This window comes from Python bivittatus, unplaced genomic scaffold (assembly GCF_059951505.1).
Source record: "Python bivittatus isolate LINGU-HERP-01145 unplaced genomic scaffold, Pbiv_v1 ctg000090_np1212, whole genome shotgun sequence".
Classification (NCBI taxonomy): Eukaryota; Metazoa; Chordata; class Lepidosauria; order Squamata; family Pythonidae; genus Python; species Python bivittatus.
Window position 1 is genome coordinate 2,968,903 of NW_028277046.1, and position 23,984 is coordinate 2,992,886.

At 41.9% G+C, this 23,984-nt stretch overlaps 1 protein-coding gene and 1 long non-coding RNA gene across 2 annotated transcripts; one reads left to right on the plus strand and one right to left on the minus strand.

The window, feature by feature from the left end:
• Nucleotides 1-1,811: 1,811 nt before the first annotated feature.
• On the minus strand, nt 1,812-23,805 carry SCNN1D (sodium channel epithelial 1 subunit delta). The gene is made up of 13 exons (XM_025165431.2): nt 23,616-23,805; nt 16,297-16,637; nt 15,347-15,569; nt 14,013-14,206; nt 11,547-11,650; nt 9,731-9,894; nt 8,955-9,053; nt 7,805-7,922; nt 6,582-6,660; nt 5,865-5,922; nt 4,869-4,927; nt 4,534-4,609; nt 1,812-4,428 (listed from the first exon to the last, which is right to left on the minus strand). The coding sequence occupies exons 2-13, from the start codon at nt 16,626-16,628 to the stop codon at nt 4,015-4,017; spliced, it is 1,920 nt and encodes a 639-aa protein (XP_025021199.1). The 5' UTR covers nt 16,629-16,637; nt 23,616-23,805; the 3' UTR covers nt 1,812-4,014.
• LOC112540418 (uncharacterized) lies at nt 16,638-20,621 on the plus strand. The gene is made up of 3 exons (XR_015795477.1): nt 16,638-17,448; nt 18,207-18,304; nt 20,094-20,621. It is a non-coding gene; the product is annotated as an uncharacterized LOC112540418 (long non-coding RNA).
• Nucleotides 23,806-23,984: the final 179 nt, after the last annotated feature.

Here is a 23,984-nt window from a genome sequence, read left to right on the forward strand (position 1 = left end):
TTTCTTTAAATGTGATTTAATCCTAATACCCATTTTCAAAATGCAGCTCTTGCAAACCTGCATGGTTCTATATTCCCAACAATAAGTTTGCTTGTCCAAATTTTTGTTGAGAAGTGCAACGAATGCCATTTTTTAAATACCATCTGTGCTATAGTTTCTCTCTCTGCACTTGCCAGCTGCCAAGCATATCCATTCAGTGATTGGTGCATGACATGATCTGGGAAAAACCCACATTTCTTCCCTTTCCTGCCAGTTTGCTTTGGAGAATATTTCTTTACCTCTTTGTCTTCAGTCAGACCAATCCTTACTTGTGGGGTTGAATGAGCTGTCAATCAATTATCAGGATTGGCGCCATTGTTTGGAACTAAAGCACTACCAACTACAACAAGAAGCAACAGAAAGCTTGACCAAGATTAAGAGGCTTGGCTGCAATCTGCCATGCTAATTTGGAAAGATGGTAGCAGATGGTTTTCTTGCCACTGCAAAGAAGTTTGTTAAACAAACAAAGTGGATAATACCCAAGCTAGCTTAGCTAACCTTGTGGTCCATCAGAGGGTGTGGCAATGAAGCCAGGAAGTTTAGAGAGCTATGCAGATGAGCCCTTCTTCAGGATAGAAATGCATACCTGACTTTAAAAAAGTATTAAATGGTATTAAAAAAATCATTAAAAAAACAGTAATTACAAAAGCACTCTAGAATGAAACATGAATATATATATATATAAAAAATAAAGGGCTAGGGAGAGCATTAGATGTTACACACAATGTAGCCATCTCATTAAATTCCCATTTCTGTGAGACCCCCCAAGCCTGTTGACATAACCGGGTTTTAAGGGACTTTGGAAAGCACATCAAGGATGGGCCCAATTTCATCTCGAGGAGGGGGATGATGTTCCACAGGGCGGGCGCCAGAGCAGAAAAGGCTTGTCTCTTGGGTCTAGACGTAACTAATTAGCAGATGGGACCCACAGCACACCTCTTCTGCTGGACCTGATGGGACATGCAGAGGTAATTGAGAAGAGGCAGTCCCTCGAATAACCCAGCTCCATGCCATGAAGGGCTTTAAAGGTCAAAACCAGCACCTTGAATTGGACCTGAGCTGGCAACCAATGCAGCTCACGGAGCAGAGGTGTAACATGTGCCGTTCTAGGGGCACACATAACTGCCCACGCTGCTGCATTTTGCACCAGCTGAAGCTTCCAGATACTTGTCAAGGGCAGCCCCATGTAGACCATATTGCAGTAGTCCATCCAGGAAGTGCCCAGGGCATGAGTGATATATTAGTTATATATCATATTAATAGAGAAAGGGGGGGTGATTTAACTGGCTCTACCGTTTTCCAAGTCTGCTCCTGTAACTCAGATCCTTTCAAATGATGATGCTGAAGATGAATGGCTCTACCATTCAGCTATAGTCCTTTCTCATATTTTAAAGAGGCAGGAACCAAGGGTTACCTCCCCTGGGATTATATCTCAACCACATTCCTGCTTTATCCCAGTAATTGTGTGTGTGTGTGGGGGGGAATTGTACTGTCCCCTCTTTTTCCAGAGATTTTCCACCAATATTTGTCAGGCAAACACCAAGAGAAACACAGAAGTAAGTATGAAAACAGTTCTATACACATCGGTGTATGTGGATGGATGGATGGATGGATGGATGGATGGATGGATGGATGGATGGATGGATGATATCGGATGGATACTGAAAGGCTATCAAATAATCAGGACAGATTCCTGCCTTTGTTTTCAACTTTCCAAAATCAGGAGGCAAAGGGGAACAAACAACACATGGGGAACATAAATTATTACATTACATCAGGAAACCTAAAAAGCTTCAGTTTTTTTTTAATCCTTCCACTCATACATACACACATCCCAAATAACTTACAATCAGATATTCATGTTTACAATTACATCCAGCTCTCAATATCAGCACAGCGGTTAGAGAAACAAAATCAAAACAAAAGGATAGAAAGAGAGAACCGTGACTATGACAAGTTTCTCACTGAAATAATGCTACCTGGGCTGATTCGGAGAAATCTGTTCCTCGCTTGCTGGCAAAGCACGAGAGGTAGTAATGCTTAACAGAGACAGGGCCTCTGTGTCTGGGGTTAGCACACCTCTGCCTGCCAGAGATCCAGGGGGAGCAGGGGAGTTGCAGATATAGGCTTTCCAGAATCTTTGGGTTGGTTGCAGCTGGAAGAGGACATTGGAATGCTCTAGGTGCTTGGCTTGAGCTAGGACAAGTTGTCTTACGCTCCTTGCTATCACTGGAGAAGATGTGTTGGGTTTCAACTGCCATTAGCCACTGCAAATGAGAGCAAGGTGGAGTGCTTCTGCTCACGATGCCAGCGAGGCTGCCTTGCGGATTGCCTTATTCCATTCCTCCTCCACCCAGTTTTCTGTCCCCCTTTCCCCATCAATAGTCATTCCTTGTTCTTTGGCTTCTTGGTAGGTATCCCCACCTCAACCGTTTAATTTTTTTTTTGTCCTCTTATTCTCGGAGACTCCCCGAGCCTTCTGGAGACCCCCTCTTGTCCATGGATGGGGCCATTTTGGCTATGTTCAGAATCAGAACTTGGGGAATGTTAATTTCACAGAATGTCTCCACATACGTGTCAGATGTGTCAAGGCTCAAGCAGGTATTCCGTTGCTTTGTCTAGCTACATGCGATGAGCAGGACTGACAGAATGGACTGCCCCAATATAAGTGCTTTTTAGCCCCCAGCAATGGAGATGATTCTTAAAGAATTTAGTAGCACCCAACTCTCTGTTTTCTGTCTCAGGGAAAAATCTTCCTTAATTCCAGGTCCCAAAACAGCCATGCCAAAGCTATCTCTGCTGGAGCAATGAGAATTTGCAAACATTGTACCTCTCCCAGTTTGCTTGCAGAAATTCTTATTTTCCTCTAGTCTGATTTAAAAATAATAATGCTGATGTTAGCCATAACTGGCAAATGTTACAACTGAAAAGTGTCCCAGGAAGGAAATAATATCCAACCAATCTGAAGCCTTGTTATTGCCAGCAAATCACAGAAATATAGTTGCATGCAGCTATTTTTCTTTCATGCCTGAGGTTTGACTATATTCGGTTTCAGAAAAAGACTAGGTTAACTTTTGACGCCTGCTGTCTTGCACTGTGATAACTATTGTTTTGCACTGTTTGACCTAGGGAACATTGAACTTCACATTTTAAAAGAGAAATTAGACATCAAAAACACCCTGCCATGGATTTTATAGGTCAGCTCAAACACAAAAGTACTTTTGCTTAAATGAAGAGCATGGTTGAGTGTTACCACATCCTCCCAAGATCCCGGAGGCACTGTTAATGCAGACAATACAGAACATTTCCTCGTAAATGTCTTCTTAGAGGCGTTTTTTAAAATGTGTGAGTGGTTTAACATTTAACCTGGGTACATCTGTGAAATGTTGATGGTCCAATTTATTTTATCCAAGGGTGCCCAGCTGAATCTGGTTCTCTCAGGAGAGCTTCAAATGAAAGCTAAGACGGACCTTTTTATAGGGAACTGGATGACCGCCAGGCAGTCTCCCACTGCCCCTGTCACAAAAGTAGACTTCTCAAGACAACATAGGGCATGAAAAGAGGCCACAGATCAGCTCAAAATAAAACTGATTATCCATAGGACAAATATTGCAACAAAAATAACAGAAGGAATAAATATTTTCAAGTCAGTCCAGGAATTTATCAACATGCACAGTCAACTGCCCTTAAATTGGACCCAGCCCATGGGAAAAGAAGTGGATAGAGTTTTGACCTAGCTCATTGTGAAAGTCCTGTCTTTTCACGTATTGGCACCATCTGATCTGCCTGAAGAACCATCTGGAAAACCTGAAAGAGGAAAGTCACAAATTCCACCTCCTGTTGTATGCCCAGTCACATGAGTCCAATCTTTCTGGCTTTGATATTTCCAGGTTTGGAACTCACAACTTCCTTTATAGGCTCCATTCCCTCTGCAGAGAAACTGTCCTTTAAAAAGGGCTTTGCGAGTCTCTTCCATTAACTCTTGGGATCTCTGTATGTAACTTGGTCTCCTTGGTGCTTAAATCCATGAAGCACCACACGTGGATATAGTTCTGGCATCTGATACTTGTTATATTTGGAATATGGAGGGAGTCCCTCATCATGGACAAAGGATGCATTTGTATGGCCGGCCTGAGATTTCTCTGAATCTTGGTCCATGGCCAAGCCTTCTTCTATATAGCGGTATTTCTCCAAAGTCAAGCTCACACTTGGGATCCTAGGCGGACGCGACACCTTGTGTGTTCTCTTAGCCGTAAGCCGCCGATAGAAGAAGATGAGGGATAAGATGATGACATCCACGAGGAATTCAAACATCTCAACCACTGACAGCACAGACGATCCAAACCAGAGACTCCATTGGCTTCCCATGTTGGACATCACCAGGTTCACCTAAACTCAAGTTAAAATATTAACAGTATGGTTAGTTGCTTCAAATATTTTTTCTCTTCCTGGCACAAAGTACATATATAAAAGGAGAGGAATCCCCCAACTTACATCATATTCCGGAGATTCATCCCAAGAGTAGTAATCTAATTGCTCATAGAAAATATTCACCTTGGCAATATCATTTCTGAAATGGAGGAAGGAAAATGTGGTCAAACCAAGTTTCTCTAGTACAAAGTTTGCCCTTGGCTCTGTATTTCATTAAAAAAAAATTCAGGAAGAAGGGGAGCCCTGCCAAAAACAGTTGGAAAAATTTCATTAATCCCTGGAGAATATTTACTGAACTCTGTTGTCCCTCCCATAAAAAAAGCAAACAAACCACACACTGTCTGCAAATCAAGTGGAGGATTTCTGCATCCAAAGAATAAGAACATCCTGTGACTAACCTGTTGTTTGTGGTGGTGGTGTATCTGTTGTCTGCTTGCAATGCTCTGTGAATCCAGTTCTGAAAGAGAAATGCAGGGACTGAAATTAAAATGTGAAAGGGTGCACAGAAGAGCAAAGCTGCACACTAGAAAGGGAGAACTGGTATGAATGAGATGTTCAGGAAAGAATTCTGACTAATCTCTGTAACTGTGATGTGGGAAAGGTCACAGATGACTTTTGAAAATCATACTCAAAGGAAGAGCATGCAATACTTCCTCCCATTTTTCCCCACAAGAAGGTTGGCCCAAAGTCACCCAGTGAGCTTCTGTGACTGGATTACAAAACATCTCCCTCCTTAGGCAACGAACAGATTCCTTTTTCTGGCTCTGTTGCACTACAGCTCAAATGGCAGAACTTCCATATTGCCATTTGCAACGTTGGAGCTCCATGGGGTGGAGGGAGATGATTTGCTGGAACTCTTACCTCACTCTAACTTCTGCCACCTGAATTCAGAGTCTGCACTAGATTTCCCAGGCAACCTTACCTTATTTCTTTCCACCAATTTCTCTCAGTTTCATAACCCCGCTAAAAAAAAAAAAAAAAACTTCCCAGCTTGACTTTCTCTGTGTGTGTGTATAGAAGAAGAATGATGCCTTCATACCAGCAACTAATTTAATTTGCAAAATGTTCTGATGCAGCGTGCCCTGAAAGCCTGGGGGAGGGATAGCAATTTACCCTTCCTTTTTCTGTGTGAAGTGGGGCAAAGGGATTTTCGATACTCCAGGACTTGCCATCCCTGCACGAATTATGACGGTTATCCTGTCAGCAGCTAATGGGCTTGTGGTGTTCCCTGTCTGTTCTCAGCCTTCCAAGGTCAGGAGGAGCACAGCCATCTTCCAAAGGCTTTCAAGAATAGTGGGATGGAAGCCGTGCTGTTGGAGGTACCCTTAATTGCTATGTCGTCCACTGCTTTCTTCCCCATTTCTACCCCGTGCAAAAGAAAAGCTTTGCTTTACCTCGGATTTAGTTGATGGCCACTTAGCGTATCCCGCGGAGAGCTTATACCTCGTTTCCCTGCCAACAACACAGAGTTTGCTGTGAATTCCATACCAATCCAGCAAGTTTGAATTCATATTTACCCCAAATATTTTGCAATGTTGTCAAGCCCTCCCCAAAAATTTTGGGTCACTGTGATTCTGTGAAGATGTTGAAAAACTGAACTGGTTGCCTATACGTTTTTGTCAAACACCTGTATGGGTGTGATTTATTTTTTTTCTCCTGCAAGGTTGTCATCTTTGTACTTCACATCCAAAGCAATAGATAACATTTATTTCTGAATGTGTTGTTTAGTTCCTCATTTTCCGTGTCCTCCAGCTATATCAAGAAGGCTGTCCACCTTCTTTAATGAGGATTTTTCTAAGCATCTTGTAAGATGCTGTTCCTTTTAAAGATGAAGGGCTTGCTCATGGGATATGGGGGAAGTTACTGGTGTTGGTCAGTCAGCTTCTGCTGGAAGCTAGCAGAACAAGTTCCTGAGGCAGTCAAGCAGGATAGGTGGCCCAAGGGACGGTTCATGTCTGCAGCAATTTGTATGCCTATATGCACCCTTGGAGGGTTTGAAGCATGGAAGGAACAAGGGGATGAGATTTTATGGGACAGATAGCGAACAGCAGAAAACTAGCTGACGTAAACCTGCTAGCACTCAATCACATGAACATTCCTCTGCTACTCACTTGCATGTCTTAGGGCACTCGCTAAAGCAGGTGAGATGGTGATCCATGAGCTTTTTGTACAGCAAATAGTAGCAGTGACCTGGGGGGAAGAGAGGAATGAGGTCAATAAAAGGAGCTGCCACCGATAAATTGTAGCTGAAAGTTCACCCAAGTTGGGAAATCCCAAAGGGTCTGAGCCTGGGCTTCAAGAAACCCATGTTTCCTGTTTCCAAATGAATACAGCTGGACTGTCATTTCCTATTTACAGCTGAGCACTGTATGGTTTTCCCTTCCCATTTCCAATGTTGGGTCAGACTGCTGTCCAAATGCTAAATATGAATGGGCATTTAGGCTGCTTTATCTTTAAACAAGACTTTGAAAAGACAGATTACTGAATAGACAACTGTCCTCCAGCAGCCCTAAGAGCAGAGCAAAGATTCCCCCCTTTAAGCCCACACCAATTTCTCAGTGAATGCATCAGCCCTTTGAGGTACTCCAGACAAGAAATCCAAACCATGAGTACTAACACTCCCTTTATTGTAAGGTTGCAGTAACAGATTCTTGCAAGTCTGAAAGTACTTCTCCCCTCCCCTCCCCTCCCCTCCCCTCCCCTCCCCTCCCCTCCCCTCCCCCTTCCTTTCCTTTCCTTTCCTTTCCTTTCCTTTCCTTTCCTTTCCTTTCCTTTCCTTTCCTTTCCTTTCCTTTCCTTTCCTTTCCTTTCCTGGGAACTGAGGAGGGTCCCTTCTGAGACGCTTCCCACGCCCCCATTCCTCCTGTGGGCTAAGATATCTCTTGTCAGACCATTGCCCTGGCTGTGGTTCTTCCCCCATCTCCCAAGGTTATTCTCGCAGTCCATTACAGAACGGGACTGTAATGGCAAAATAAACAGGACTTGAATTAAAAAAATAAAAAAGTAAATGTCCTCCCTTGACAAACTATACTTTAGAAAAACAAAGGATGGTACTGAAGCTCTTAAAATGTATAGCTTGGGGGCTAATTTTAGAACCAGATGGCACGGTCAGACTGACATAGCACGAAGAAGAGGCAGCTCTTGGAATTTCAAAATGGTGGCAGAGGCAATATGTAGCCTAAAGTGGGAGGCTGCCTGCCTGCCCCTCGCCCCCTCACCCCAGTAGAGATTGCCTCTCACTAAAGGGCTGTGAAGCAAGACACGCAGCCAACTTAGAGAGAAGATGTGAAGGAGAACAGCAAGATCAAGTTCTCTGTCAGCCTTGGCTCCTTACCCCAGGTAGGATGCTTATTGTAGTTGCAGTACTCTGCTCCAGAAGGTAGGGGGTAAAAATAATATCCACAGCCGCAGTTTTCAATCATCTGATGCTGGAAGCAGGAATGCAAACAGGCCTGCAAGATAGTGAAATGGGGATGTGGGTGGGAGAGCAGAACAAAATAAGGGGGATTTTCCTGATGCACTGAACTTGGAACTTGAGACCCTCTAGATGACCAGAGAAGCGTGGGCTCCCAGGAGTGGTGAGGGCTATATATATAACCAAGGAACACGAAGACTGTACAGCTCTGGGAGTGAGCAGGGAAAAGATCTGAGCTAATGTAGACAAGAGGACAAGGTGCTGGGCATGAATTTCACACCTGGATTGCAATTAGCTTTATAGCCCATGCATTGGGGAGGTTGGACCTGGATATTGCTTGAATGGGAGACCACCAGGAAATGCAAGGCTTGTGGACTAGACTGGGAAGTCAACAAAGCTTCCTGGAAAAAGGCAAGGGAAAACTACGTCCATATTTGTGCCAAGGGATGCGCATGAACTTGTCCATGAAGGCACCACTGACAAGTTTGACTTGTCAATCTTTCCTTTAAATAGCCCAAACACTGAGCATAGAAGGGAGGACATTGTGAATCAAATAGAGTTTGATGCGGGGTCTGCCGACAAGGAGATTCTCTCAACAGGAGAACCCATCATCTAACAAGGCTGAGACTCAAGGCAGATGAAAATATTTTTTTCAAGCAATATAAATGAAATTGCTACCCCAAGTATATTTATTTAATTTACTTGGAAATTTTAAATATAAACTATATATTAATATAGTATAGTGATGGCTACCAACTGGGAAGACTTGAAAAGAGGGATTAGACAAATTTATGGAGAAGATCCATTACTCATAATGATTATATATTGTCTCTAGTATTGGCAACTGCAAACGAATCAATATCAGTGCCTAAGGAATTCGGTGACTAGAAGGATACAATGATCTCTGGACTTTCCAAAGGCATCTGGTTGCAGACCATGGGAAGAGAATTCTGGGCTTCTTGGTCATATCCTTGGCCAGGATCAGTGTTATCAACTGAGATGAGACAGGATTTAAAGATAGGAAATGAACAAATAAACTGGGACCACACCCTCTTTGCTTCTTCCATACCTGTAGTGTATATGTGCTGTTGTAGATTAGCTTGATGTTGACATCCTCCCCATTATTGGTACAGGCGCCGTAATTCCCACCTAAACGTGACACCTCATCCTATGCCAGTGGAAGAGAAAAAGAACATTTTATTGCAGGTTTTGAATATCTTGAAACCCAGCTGCCAATGCTTAGTACTTTCTGGACTAAGCTGAAATAGTTTCCCTATGTGCATATTTAGAATATGGGAACATGCGTTATTCACTTGTCTTGGCTTGCTGTGTGAGTGGTTATACATATAGAGAACAATTTACTGCTTTTATGGCTATGGGGTACCTCAGGGTGAATACTGTAAAGCACTGGTAGAAACCTACCAACCTGCACTGGACCAGTGTGATAGCTTACAGTCCACAACTTTCAGTGAATCACAACGTATATATGTGGTAGTAGGAGCATTTGGGGCCATGACTCCTAAGCTGGAAGAGTGACTCCAACAGATCCCGGGAACAACATCAGAGCTCTCTGTCCAGAAGAGTGCAGGACTAGGAACAGCTAAGATACTGCACAAAACCCTGAAACTCCCAGGCCTCTGGTAGAGGACCCAAGATTGAGGAAGACACATACCACCCATAGAGGTGAGAGGGGATTTTTAAAATAATATTTATTATACACACACACACGTGCGCACATACGTATACATAGAGAGAGAGAAGGGTGGGTATGTGGGGAGTCATGAGAATCTCCCTGTCAGCACTTCCTGTTCTTGAAAGTCCCCTTTGAGAGACCAACAGGCCCACCTCTTTGATTCCAATGGTGCTTTCAATCCCAGGTCTGATATCAAAACCTTCATGCTCCAAAAAGGGTGTTTGGTTGTGCTTGTGAATCATGACTTTCACACCTGCCGTGGTGGACAGCAAAGGGATGTGGTCTTTCTGCTCCACTTTGAGAATAAGGGATAGGCCTGTTTTGGAAAGCAGGAGGGAGGGAAGGAGAAACAGACATTTTGAAATCAGGACTCGGCAAAAGAGGGCAGGGCTTGTTTTCATCATGCTCAGATTGTACTTTAGGTGAGGAGGTTCACTAGAAATAAAATCTTCCCTGCACATGGCTTGCCTTGATGTTGTGATTAACAAGTATGGAAGCAGCACTGGTTGTGTGGGTTGTGTTTCATTTGTGAATTATTCACTGTGGCTCTGCAACCTGCCATGTGAATAGATGAGGGAGGAGCTGCCTTGAGGAATATGTAATGGTGTATCTGCATGTGCTCCTATGTTCTCCTGTAGAGATCAAGGAAGTTCACAGATCTCAGATAAATTAGGGATGTGGGGAAATGGTTCAAATTTACATTTAGTGTAAATTTATATAATTTGTACCATCCACACATTACATGGACTAACATGTTATTATTTTTCATACTTCATACTTTTCCAAATTCCAAATGTATTTTTCTGACCACCTCTAGCTCCAGATCAGAATGGCAGCTCTCCAAGCTGATGTTTTGGGCTCCCTAAATTCTGAGTTTGTATTTTTGACCATGCACAGAATCCTTTTTGTGGTGACATTAGATTGCGCACGTGAGCATTCCTCCTCCTTTTGCTTTTAACGTTTCCATTTTAGTTTCCCTGAAGCTGCCTCTGTTTTCAGTATCGCTGGTGTTATAACAAGTACATCTTTTATTGTTTTATGCTCATTTAGGATTGTGTGCTCTATTTTATTGCCTTTTTTAAAAATATTCTCATGAGTTCTACTGTGTATCTTCTGTCAATCTGCAACAATAATATAGTGATTTTTTTTTAGGGCTTCTAAAAACAACAAAAGCTCTGAAAGGCTCACAGAGATTTGATGCCCGATTTGCGCCAAGATGAAAAAACTCTGTGACTCACCCTATGCTGTTTCTTCAGATCTCTTTAGAGTAACACATTAGTTCTAAAAACAGTGTTAGCATCGTATAAACTTGCTGGCTGCCTGCTTGATTTCTTTTTAAACACATCCTGTATCTTATTGCTGCTATGCTCAGAGCAACCTATATCTAGCATTACGTTCCCCAAAGTGCTGCCCAGGTCTGTAGCAGTCTTTTCATTCTACCCGCCCTTCCCTCCAGGTCCTTTCTCAGTGTTTCTCACTCATTCTGTTCCTTATAGCTAAGGTGACATGAGGCCGTGGGATTCCGTTTCTCCACATTTACTCTTTCCTTCATTAAAATCAGTCTTCAAAACTACTGTTTGCTATATCTCTGGGGAAAACATACAAGTGCCCATGTGATGCCTGTATCTTTTCCTTCTAAAGAGTAGCAACTTCAGGAAAACGTAAACCACTTCCATAAATAACCTTGCCAAGAAAACTGCATCAATGTGTTCATTAAGTCAAGCTTTACATGAATTGAAGGGAACACTTTTCAATTTTTGGGAAAAAAACTAGCTGAGATCAACTCATGAGTCTCTTCTTGCATCTAAGAATATAAGAACCTAAAGATGGTATCCTGTTTTCCACAGTGGCCAATCAAACCCTGCAAGCAGGAAGGGTACAGCAGCCCCCAGCCACTGAGATTTCAGAAGTGCACACCATCTAATTCTGCAAGATTTGGATCAATTTGGTTTTTCCATCTGTACGTACCGTAAACAATTCCTGGCTTGAAAGCTTTCCAGAACTTATCTGTTCCGTTCTTGTTAAGAGTGAAGCAGCTTCCGTAGACAGGGTGATGAAAATGTTCATGATCGCTGTTGTGAAAAGACATCAGAGGAGGAAGAAAGAAGAACGAAAATATCAGGATATGCCCAGATTTGAACAGATACAAGCAATTTCTGGGCATTTCAAAATGGTGGCTAACAGTGGACCAGTTCTCTCCCTATTGGGAAAGTTTTTATATTTTGTTTGTTTTGTTTGTGATAAATGTTACAGCCTTTTTCATAGAAGGTGGTCTCACTTCATATATTCATGCAATAGCAACCAATAGGTAGGTCGGACTAGGAAAGCAACTGGCCTCAAGTCACCCACATGAGCTCCATAATCAAGTGGGCAGTTAAATTGGGCTCCCTAACACTTTAACTGATGCACTACGTGGCTTCTTTAGGATGGTTTCTGAGAGATTTAAAAATATATCTATGTAGCATATGATTAACTAAATCTTATGGAGACCTTGTGTAATCTGTTATATTTACACCTGCTTTGTGGGCTGAGTCAAGGTCACGTCTGGCAATTTCTTAGAATATCCAAGCATTTGTGAGTTTCTTAAGATTTGCCGGGATAACACTAAAACAAATGTTGGACACAGTGTGATGATCTTGCTTCTTTCAGTTTATTCCTTTGTATCTCATTTCAGTACAGATCAGGCAGAGGTTGCTGTTTCCTGCTTTGGCTCCACCAAAAGGGGAAAAAAAAAAAAACAGGAAAAGGTGATACTGTGTACCGTACAGGCAAGATAAGGTAGGATACAGAAATGGTAAAGAGCTACATGTGAGTTCTAGCGTCAAAAGTCACCCTCTGTGGTATATTTAAGCCAAGTGCAATCAAAGAGCTGGTACAAAGTGAAAGGTTTTCTGAAAATTCAAAGGCTGATAGGCGAAAGGTCTTTGGAATAGTGGTGGATAATATGTCAATAATTATCCTGTTTGCTTCACCAAATCGTGCCTTCTTAAACGGAAAGGGGTTACATGTCATTAATCTGGAAGACTGAGAAATAGAGCTAGCTCACTATGTTAGGTCAAACTCTTGCTTAGCGCAGAGATGCATACATTTCAGGGTCTGCAGATGGAATGCAAAAGCTTTTTTGTTTTTTATTTGCCACATTGCATGGTTTTATTTATCTAATTAATACATCCCGGGCAATCCCAGGTTGGTGTGTAAGTGAGGAACACCTGGAACCCAGCTGCCAACCCAGATCAGTAATATTGGGCTAGATCAGAAGCCCAGAAGTTTTCTGGGTTGAAGGCCACATGTGGGGTTGTGAGAGACATGACAGTGTTGGCCACATTCCAAGAAGGAATAGGTGGAGCCAGGAGAGAGATAAACGTGCATTGCATCAATGCTTATATTGATTCTGGATTGTATCAATGCTTAAAGGGACATTCAATTCACCTGATTACTCTCCAAAAGCGCAGTTAAGCATTCCCCTTTCTGTCAGGTTAAACATTAAAATTTGATATCTACAGATATCTAAAATAAATAGAGAAGATTGAGGAGAAAGAGACATGGGAGAAACCCAAACCAACCCATTTGTCCAGCCCTGTGTGCGTTGTTCCAGTGATACAAACTGAAGCCTCTCACTTACTTGTGCAATCAGACTAGCTTTGGGCTGGGTGGCTTCGCAATGTGGCCAAAGGGATATCAAAGGTAGAACACATACCTTTTGCCCTTCTTTCCTGTCCAGCTCAGTTGCAAAGCATCTGCAGTGTCCCCAGGACGACGTTCTGGGCAAGTGTCAGGAGAAGTTATTTAACCAGGTATGGGCAGGTTTGCACTGGTTTTATCAGATTTTTCTCAACACGCCGCCACTATGGAAGGCTAACGTGAGCTGGAGAGGACTGGGCGGCACCCGGAATAGCTTCGGCCTTCCCTTTACCTCAAGAGATACAGGGAGCAGATGGAGCCTGGAGCAATGCCAGGGATTTCTCCCCTTCAATGTCCTGGATTTTTCCCTGAAGGAGAAAACTGTCCACACCCTGTTGTGGAACTTAAGAAACTAACTTGGTGCCTGTGAAATTGGAGATTTAAATAGGTGGGGTGCACTTGACGGATGGGGTTAGAAGGGAAGGCACAAAGGGATCCTGCAGTTCTTCTTTTGCGAATACAGTAATCCATTTAATTATCTGTGCTTGTTTCCAAAGTGGAACCAGCGTGTTAGGAAACTTTCATTGTTTACTTTGTGTTGTTTTCATTTTCTGATTTCGTCTACTCAGTACCACTGAGTATGGCCAAGAAGCACCTGAATTTGTGAAATCTGTCCCTGTGATTGTATCAAAGTCCTTTCAAATGATATTTTATGGTGTCAGTCAAAGAGTTGGGCTAGAGAAGCAATTCTGTACTGGGGAGGTGAGAATCCAGGGCAAAACAGGCCCCACAGCAGAAGCAGAAGTTGATTACCTTGTTCGGCATGGCTGCCCATCATACTGGCAAGAATAGATCAGGTTCCTGATGTGATCGTCACCTTGGGACATTTTGATAATGGATGGAATCTGTGACATGATATTCATGTAGTGGAAACGGTACCACTCTTGGACAGCGTCCACTCCAGAAATGTAGACCTTATTGTAGCAGTTTCCACCGGTTGTGTTGCACTTGGGAACAAACAGAAAGGGAGGAGGGAAAAGATGCTCAGATTCTAAGAAACTGTAATGCAATGTTTTGATAGATGTCACCTACAGAGAGCAGAAAAGCAGCTTTCTGGGGCCCTGCTTCCTACAGTAGAAACCCATAAATAGGACACAAGGGACATTTGCCATGGGAGTACTGGATTAGCTGTCCCTCTGAAACTTGATCATTCTGATCTAGCATTTCTCCCTTCCTGTTGACCTTACTTTCTGTGCCCAAGGACCAGTCGAATCCAGCAGTGCAAAGATCTCTGCATTGTGCTTGCAAAAATAGCTGGGAGGTATTTCTAATGCAAAGGTCATTTAGAGGGGGAAAAACAGAGAACTTCTCAAAGGAAGCCTGCATTTAGAGTTGTCTACATTGCTGCCGCCAGTATGATGCTGAAATCAGATTCATCCGTGTATACTGACTACATAACCCCACATAAATCTTGAAATTGTACATCAAGATACTATGGGATCTTCTCATTGAGTCAGTATCTCATGAGCAACACTTCTTGAGTTCCCTAAGCTATTCTTAATTGCCAGGTTTGTTGCTGGGGTTTAACAATAACACATTCCTTAAGCCCATGATTATTATTTATTTTATTTGTACAAAAGAAGGGAGGCTGTTGTGGGAGAGGCAAGAACTTAGCTGGGGGAAGTGCCTTGTACTGGACTGAGTCATGATTTCAGAAAAGCTCCCTCCTTCATTATTATTATTTTACGCTAGTAAAAGCTTGCCTCACTTCCTCCAGATTTGATGGCCTAGGGTTTCTACAGAAGCTGTCACCCAAGGGGAGTTATCTGAGTTGGGAAGGCTGTTTTAAAATTACCGAATAAGAAACTTAAGGAAGATAGCAAGGTTATTGGGGAAAGGTTCATTCTCTTTTCCAGATTTTATTTTCCAGATCAATGTACTGTGACTACTGCATATCCTAAGTTCTCACTGATCTATTGTTCAGAGGGTGGTCCTCCAGAAGTCTACTTTGAGAATCCTTCAAACTCCCCAGGTCACGCTACCCTAAGAACATTTGTTTCTCATTGGCTCTGAGCCACCAATACCCACGCTCCTTAAATTTGACGCAAATGGTCAATAAAGGAAGGTGCTACAAATACAAAACTTACCAGCCGAAATCCCACTTTTCCATGCAGCTTCACTAGGGCGATGCTACGATCCAGTTGAAACTTGGAGCCATTGATCTTGCCAGGATTTTCATCTGAAAAGTCTTCCAGATTGGCACCGACATCTTCTAGAATGCTCTTAGGAATGTGGAAGCCATATAAACTATATAAGGTTTCTCTCGCCAGATTATCTAGTTCAGCTATATCCTGACTGATTGGGCTGATCCTGGGAAAATGGTAGAAATGACAAAGGATTATGAAAGCCAGTGCAAAACTTCCAAAACCTTGTTTGGGAGGAAATACTATCCTTTTCCTCACAACACTATGTTGGGTTATGCTAAATCATCCCATTAATTATATTTGGTTAATTTCCAGGAACCTTTGCACTCACAGTTAACAGTCTTCAAGGACATCAGCAAGAATTAAAATCAGTTTAGCTGTGTAGAGCCATAACACTGGCCTGATTATTCTCTGGTCCCTGATTGGCTCTGACACCCACCCACCCACCCATCCTCCCTCCCTCCCTCCCTTCCTTGGCTGCCTCATTTGTCCAAATGACAATAAGAGATTTATTCATTTATCAAATTTTTATGGCCGCCCATATCACAAAAAAGTGACTCTGGACAGCGTACAACACTTAATTAATTAATTAATTAACCAATAAATATATAAAAACATTCATTTTTAAGAACTATGAAAAAGCACAACAGCAAGAGAGGATGATGTACAATATTTAAAGAGTAAAACAAGTAGAAAACAGTAGTAGCAACAATTTAGATTACTAAAGCAGAGAAGGAAACACCAAGAACTAAGGAATAACATCCTTGCAACAATAGTAGTAAAAAGGTCCAGGAAATGATTAATATTGTAAGGATTTTTTTGGGAGCAGGGGAACTACTTCTGTCCAATTTCCCAAAACTGAGAAGCAAGGTCCAGGAGTGGGGGAAACTTACCTATATGGATTCAAACTGCAAAGCGTGATGGCAGGGAACATCTTTGGTTCTGAATGAACAGACATTGACATGATGACAGGGTAGGCCCAGTACTGGTTGAAGATCAGTGCAAACTGCCAGTAGAGCATAGCGAAGCTGGCCAAGAAGAGCAGAGCCCAGAAGGCTGTCTTCATCTTATTGCGGCTTGAGCAGACCAGGCGAATGGTGCCATGGATTGTGGTATTTAGACAGAAGAACTCAAACAGGTCCTTGAAAGAGCTGTAAAACTCAATCAAGGCTGCATCCTCCTCCTTGGTTTCTGCCTCTGTCTCTTTTGGCAAATTTTCCCCCATTCTGTAAACCTGGAACAGGAGTTTGGAATTCTGAATTAGGGCAAGCCAAAGGTTTTGTAATCCACCACTCTTCCTCTGGTTTCTTTCTCTCTTTTTTTCCCCCTCCAAGTTTGAGAATTCCCAAGCAGTATAGTCAATATGATTAATCCAGTGCCTGAACACTTTCTTGATGCCTGTAATAAATTCCTTGTTCTTACAAATCTCAAACAGGTCTCCAGGCCCAGTAGTTGCCCAGAGAAAGGAGTGAGGAATTTAAATAACAGGATATAACTTTCAAGAGTATTGTTTTATTTCCCAGATTTCAACATTTACTGGTTACATGAGTCAATAATACATATGAATTGCAGTGTTCCATGGGTGGGCTGATTGGGGTTTTTGGATTTTGAAAGACTTGTGAAATGTACAAAAGGAATAGCGGCAGTCTTAAGGTACAGCTGTTTCTTCACTCTTGGAACCTATGCGAAATCTGATCAGGCAAGATTTTTAAATTATCACTTTAATGCAACTTTCTTTTACGCAGTGACAACTGAGCTATAAAGAATATACACCTGTTTCTGAGAAGCCCTAAGAAAAACAAAACAAAACAAAAACAGGACAAAAATACAAGTCTTTACAAGATACTGCTCTCTGCTGGTTGCAAGCAAGACTGCCAAATACTTATTGGATATTACACTACACAGAAGTGAACAACGATATTCATATGGACAGAAAGTTCAAGGTGTTTGCAGAGCTGTAGCCCAGAATATTTTTAGAGCTTTCTGCAAAAAATTGTTCCACTTCAAGCAAAGAGTTTCAAACTTGTACGACATATGCTTTTCAGGTGATTGTTCTAAAAAGCCAAGAAGCAGGAATTTTATAGCTCCAAAGGCATGGAGAAAAGAAAAGAGAAAGGGGAGCTAGAGACGCTACAGGAAAGAAAGGAACAAGGACTGAAATGATGAATCACATCTCTGTGTGTCTGCAGAAAGTGTAGTTTCGGATATCTGGATGGCTGTTTCTAAATTCACCTAATTTCCATTTGCATTTATTCTTTCCATGCCGACTGCCGGCAAAGTAAAATTGAAAGATAAAAAGGTTCTAGATTTTGTGAGCGAGCAGAATTACAATGAATTCCTTAAAGAAAAGGTCATTGAAATAAAATAAACAGTCAATATATTTGTCTTAGCGTGCTGAGCAATAGAGTCAAGTGTGTGTCTGACAGGGTCTTTCTGCCTGAGAAATATTTTGAACAGCAGAGAAGTGACTTGAATTTGCGCAGAATTTGCATCCTAATTCCAAACTCAGATTTCAATAGGAAAAAAGTACTTTTGCTATAATCCAGTTGTAACACTTATATAAAGTCCAATGTATACACTGGGTCTACTCAGAAATCAAAGTAGACATGCTTCTGCTTTATTTATGTCCTCTAAGTCACGGTCACCTGTCAGTGTTAAGTTAGTTATAAAATTCAAAATTCTGCTGCCTTGTACAAAATCTTATCTCTGCCCTAAACTTGGAAATGCTGTGTTGGTTTCTGCCTCTTTTCTGTCCATTGATTACCTGACTTCTGAATCTACTTACATTTCTGTTTTTTCTCAGCTGGAAGCAGGGTCAAGTTGGATTCCAAACAGACAGAAAAAGAGTTGCGTAATAACTACATGATGCAAGCAATTGAATTATACAGATGTCATCATCAGGTAAAAAACTAAACACTTATTATCTGTACTAATGATAACATTATGACAAGGACAAGTAGCTGTTGAATCATCTTTGTGTTTCCAACACCATGTTGCAGAAATGACAGTGATTCAAGCCAGATTCAGTATTCATTATCCAATGCTGCAGATTCTGAGGTAATGAAATATACTGTTTGAGGATGTGTGCCCTTGTGTGTTCCACTCACCAAAATTCATTAGTTAACAGGAAAAGCCCTTGATACTGATTAACCTGTTTTTACCTTTTGGGGAGTTCATAAAAGTCCAACCCACTTCTCGAGGTGAAATCAAACATCACTAACAGATGATTAGATGTATATGTGTCGGGCCTAGCCCAAGGAACTCCAGGAGACCATGCAGAATCAATCCAGCAAAGTTTATTAGCTGCAACCCATTAACAAGAATCTTCCCAGAATGAAACCAGTTCCCAGTCTCAGTCAGTTCACACCGATGGATTTTCTTAGGGAGGTGCCAGTCTCCTCCGCTTATCTCTTCCTCGCTCCTCTGGAGATGAGAGCACATTCTTTACTCCCCTCCCACCTTCCAGTCCAACACAATATGTCTAGACTGCACATGCTTATATTCTAGTATTACTAGGTAGCGTTGGGTCAATCCCTTTCTTTCTCCAACTCCAGGGCTGCTGTTTCTGGGGAAAGGTGGGGAGGAGGTAACACTAGGTAAGCCACCTTGAGTGATGCAGTAAAGAGGGCAGATATGGGAAATGCTGAAGATCACCTCAGAAAGAGGAAGAAAAAGGATGCTTGCAGTTAAGACTGGGGAGAAGGTCTGCAGTTCTATGGCCCAACCCTTGCCTTCTGGGCGCTAGATCCTGCGTTCAAGTTCTGGCTTCACAGCTTAAAGATAGATGAGAGAGCATGTTGTGGGAAAGGACCTGTCCCTGCTGCCGCTTGACCTCAATAAGTAGAATCTAGAGTAGCAATCTGTGAAACTGAAACCTTTGCGTGCAGCTTCCAGCCTGTTCATCCTCACTGCCTGTGTTAAAGGAAGACTGGATATGGCTCATGAGGAGGGTTTTATGTGTGTTCTGAGCAAATAAATTCACCTAAGCAAATAAGTTCACAACAGTGTTTTTACTAGGCAACTTGCCAACGTCCATCTCCATTAGATGTTGGAAAGGTCCCCACAGCTGGGAAAGGGGACCAGCCGTCTTCCTTTGAGTCATGTTCTTGACAGGGAACCTTTATGGCTGCTTTAATTCACTCTTCTTCAGTTCTTTTCTTCAGTTTTAGAAATCTAAAATGGAGTGAGTTAGTTAGCAGTTGTGTATTGTCTTAATATGTATGTAGTTTAGTGTGTGGTGTTGTATGGATTCACCGATAAGAAAGCTTTTCTGACTCATCTTTGTTGAAAAGAAGCACTTTCCTTTTGATAATCTAGTATTTCAATGCTTTCGTATAGATAAGTTTTCTCCCCTTAAGTCTAGAACACAAAAATGGGTAAGACTTCTAGAACATTTTATTAACAGGCAATGGTTTTCATGCTAAAATATATTTTATTTTTATGCATACCCATATCTATGATACACCTTTCTGCTGAATGTGAAATAATTTCAAGATTAAATTTTGACTTATTTACTGATGACCCTCCATCCACATATTTTTGTTTTTACACTTGTTTGTACACTTGTTTAACACATAGGTCCAGCAGAAACCAAAATTATTTAACAAAAAAACAAAGGAAATCAAAACTATCTGCTAACTAGACTCAAATTGTTTGAGAGTCTGCATTCTATTTCTTCTTTTTTATACAGAATGTGCTCCTTTTGTGGGGCAGCAGGAAGCCAATCAGTTCAGACCAACTGATAGAGTCATCACTGCTAATTTAGAAGCGCTTAGAAAATCACTGCGTGGCCATGCCCTGGAACCAAGCAACACAATCCATGTGCATTTACTCAGAAGTGACTGCTGACCTCGTGACATTTTACAAGGATTTACTGGACAAGATATTCATACACGCTATGTCAGGTTGCTTGCCAAACCCAGCAGCGGCTGGTGTGGAATTCCATTTGCAAACCTGCGTGTTAAACCTCACTGGCCTGAAACAGAGAGACACGTGCCCAAGGATCAGAAGAAAAGTTCATCCAGAAGTATGTGTGCCTCCCTTCAGTGAAGCTTGCTCCCTTGACTGTGGTTTTAATTACCATCCTCCTGCTTGGCCACCGTTCTCTGCACATTCAAAATAACAGATGTATTCATTTGTAAGAATGAAAACAGAATAATCAGTGTCTTCAAAGACAGCCATTAAAGGAGCCAAAATAAGAACAAGCGGCCGGTCCTCATGATGAAAAGGGAGCATTTTGTTATGTGACTGAAATGTCTACACTTGAATGGAGGGGACTGATCCTCCCCAACTAAATTTGATGGGCTTCAGCTCTCATTATCCCCATCCAGCATGGGTACAGGTGATTGGAACTGAAATACAATACATTTGGAAGACATAAAATCAGCAAGAGAAAGTTTCTTTTCTAAGAGAGACTTTCCTGGGACAGTCTCACTGAACTGAATGCATTGTAATTTTAAATTGACACGGAGCTTCTATAGCATTCCAACCTTGCATTATTAAAACCCTTCATTTTTTTCCCTTCTACAAACCCTGGTAGCTGCTTGATTGGATATACCCAAATCTATCTCCCAAGCAGTACACATAAAGTAAATCCACGTTTGAGCTTTGTTCGCACTGGTAATTACTGCACTATTGCACTAATCATTAAGACTAATGCCTGCAACCATATTAATATTGCTGCACCCACCTACCCAATCCTCTCAATATGTAAGAGATCTCTCATGGGGTTGTAGGAGGAGCAGCTGGGTATGAGTAGATGCAGGGACTCAGATCTAAGCATCAACATCTGGGATCTTGATGAATGAAGAACTCAGAGAACTGCTATGAGTGCCCAATCATTTGCGTCAGTATACATGAGCTTCAGGGGGGACACGGTGGTGCAGCGGCTTAATGACGCTGAAAGTTGCCGGCCAGAAATGGTCGACGCTTCAGTGGTTCGAGTCCAGCCTTCGCGTTAGCAGGGTGAGCTCCTGTTTCCTCCCCAGTTCCTGTAAACCCAACAGTTCGAAAACTCATGTGATTAGATAAATGGGTACTCTCACTCCGGTGGGAGGAAAAATGCTGGCGGCGCCTTGCAAAAAAGGAGTCAGGAGCAGTTGCCGGTAAGCACGAAAAACCGCGCGCGCCCAAAAAGGGCGCGAAGCAACAGAAACCCCGCCTCCTGCGCTCGCCAGCTGGGCTCTGCTCTAGGAAGGAGGCTCTGGCAAACTACTTCCGAAACAGTTGCCTTGAAAACTGCAAGGACTCGTCCAAGCAGTCACTGCAGAGTCGGTAACGACTGAGCGCAGATTAAAAAAAACCCAAAACATGAGCTTCACCGGCAGATCCTCATTTGAGGCAGACCCAGTTTTCTTACTGAAGGCCCTGGGATTTTTATACTCTGGGGTGGCTTGGAGAAATTTGCATTTGGACCAGCCTAGTAATCTCCTAACCTCCAGATTACAGTCAAAATGTGGATTACTCTGTCCAAATTTCCAGACTCTTCCCAGACTATGCCCCCTCCAGAAGCTTTGCCTTCTCCCTGAATCTACTGAGTTATATCATTGGTTGTGTCTGCTCTCCCCTAACTATAAAGCTGCTAGAAGGAAGATTGCCCAAATCAAAGAAGAAGAGTACCTAAATACTAACTCTCTTTTTTTATTGCAAAAATAAAAGTTGCATCTGTTACTCCATTCACTTTTTTTTCTTTTGCCCTCTCAGTTTTTGGTTTGGGCTGCATATCACCACTGAAAACACTAACATTAACAGATTTTGTGTGTGGCAATGTGAACTTTTGAATGGAGTTCACCAGTCCCACTGAAGTGTGTTCCAGTATTTACTTCCTATTGAAAGTAAATGTCAATGAATTTCATAGGACTTATTCTCCAATGACTCAAAAGTTAGCCTGCATTGGATTGCAAACTGAAAACCGTGCCTGGCTTTGATTCATGAAAGGCCCTTGTTTAATGTAGTAAAATGTCACCATCACGTTAAAACCTCCTCAAGTTAGACTACAAAATGTAATTCAACCTGGAAACCAATTTTAGAAGTGCAAATAAAACAACCCAGTAACAAAAACTAAAAAGTAGCCATCCCACCAAACATTTGATAAAAAGAAGCAGATGAAGACACGTACTATGTTAAGATCCACTTACAATCGTACAAAGGTGAGATTATACATGCTTCTCTGTTACCAGAGAATTTGCCTCAAAATATTATATCTTGGTTTTCCCATAGTTGACAGCTTAGATATGTATATATTTACTGAAACTCCTGGGCACATACAGAAGTTAATCTTCAGTAAACAAACCCAAGTGAACAGAGATATTGATCCCATTAAAAGTGAGAGCCAACTGCTAAAGATAAAGGACTTAAAAGATATCTGAGTAAATACATTATCCTTAATTTGCAAGTTTATAAAACCCCGTTAGAGGACAGGGGAATTTTGTGGGGGGGAATTCTATTCCCCTCTAAACTATATTTTGTGTTGAAAAGCTTCACAGCCCTCTGGATATGCTTAGAAACACTCTTTTCGACTGTATTATTTTTGCTTATTTATTCTCTTGATTTATGTCTTTCTGTTTCAAAAAAATAACTGGGCGAGAGTTAACAGTGATTTAATTACCATTTTTTCCCCCAAAATTCCTTCATGATCAGAGAGATTATAACCATGGCTGTGATTTAACATTTGAATGGATTTTGTGTTTTCCAAACAACAAAAATACCCTCCACCTGCCCCCAAAAATTGGTTTTCTGTGGAAATTGCCTTCTTCTGTCACCTGTGAACATCTGCTTTTTGGCTATTCTGGGATACTTATGATGCATTAAAACTTATAAAATACTTCATATGTTCAGAGTATAAGAGTAAAAAGTATTACTATTTACACTGTCATTCTGAAAACTGTATAAGGATAATGTTATTTTCAGACAAAGTAAGGTTAGTGCCGGGGGGAATTTGTTTTAATATGGTGAGGAAAATGCAGATAATTTGCATGTGGAAGAATCCATTCATTTCAGGCCTGCTGACATGCAACTCATTCAGCTTCCACTGGGACTATCCTTGATTGTGGTCATCAGTGCAAAAAATATATCACATGTATCCTGAAGCCACACGCTCTACACTACAATTGAGACATGTTCCACTCAAGTATATCGCAATTAGAAACTTCTTTCAGGCACCAATGGCCGTGCCAGACAATATATGCATATGAAAGAGATGAGAACAAAATACCTCTGTCTTGTGTATATGCACGCACGCTGTATCTTTGCTGTCCCTAGGATTCTGCTGAGTGGAGTTTGGCAGAGCTGTGAGAAGGCGGCTCCTGGTTTTGCCTGAAGCAGCTGGCAAAGTATCAGAATGGGATCCCGAAAGAGTTCCTTTATAACCACAGATAAGGCATAGGAGCTGTCCAGCCTCGCTATGCAAATCGGGAACGTTGAGTCATCTCCCCAAGGGGCTGGAGCTTCTCAGTCTCCAGTCAATTAGCTGGGCTTCCTTGCCTTTTCAAGAGAATCAGAAGTGATCGGACCAGAAAAGCCAGTTAAGAAAAAACTACAAATTTCACTTCACTGGAATGCTGGTAGTTTTGCTTTGTTTGGA

Excerpts from the sequence above, each read along its gene's own strand:
- SCNN1D (XM_025165431.2), bottom strand. The coding sequence starts at position 16,628 with ATGGGGGAAAATTTGCCAAAAGAGACAGAGGCAGAAACCAAGGAGGAG. Across the intron at positions 9,054-9,730 it reads GCACCATTGGAATCAAAGAG|GATGAGGTGTCACGTTTAGG; the intron begins GTGGGCCTGTTG and ends CCACTGGCATAG. Across the intron at positions 7,923-8,954 it reads ACAGCACATATACACTACAG|GCCTGTTTGCATTCCTGCTT; the intron begins GTATGGAAGAAG and ends ACTATCTTGCAG.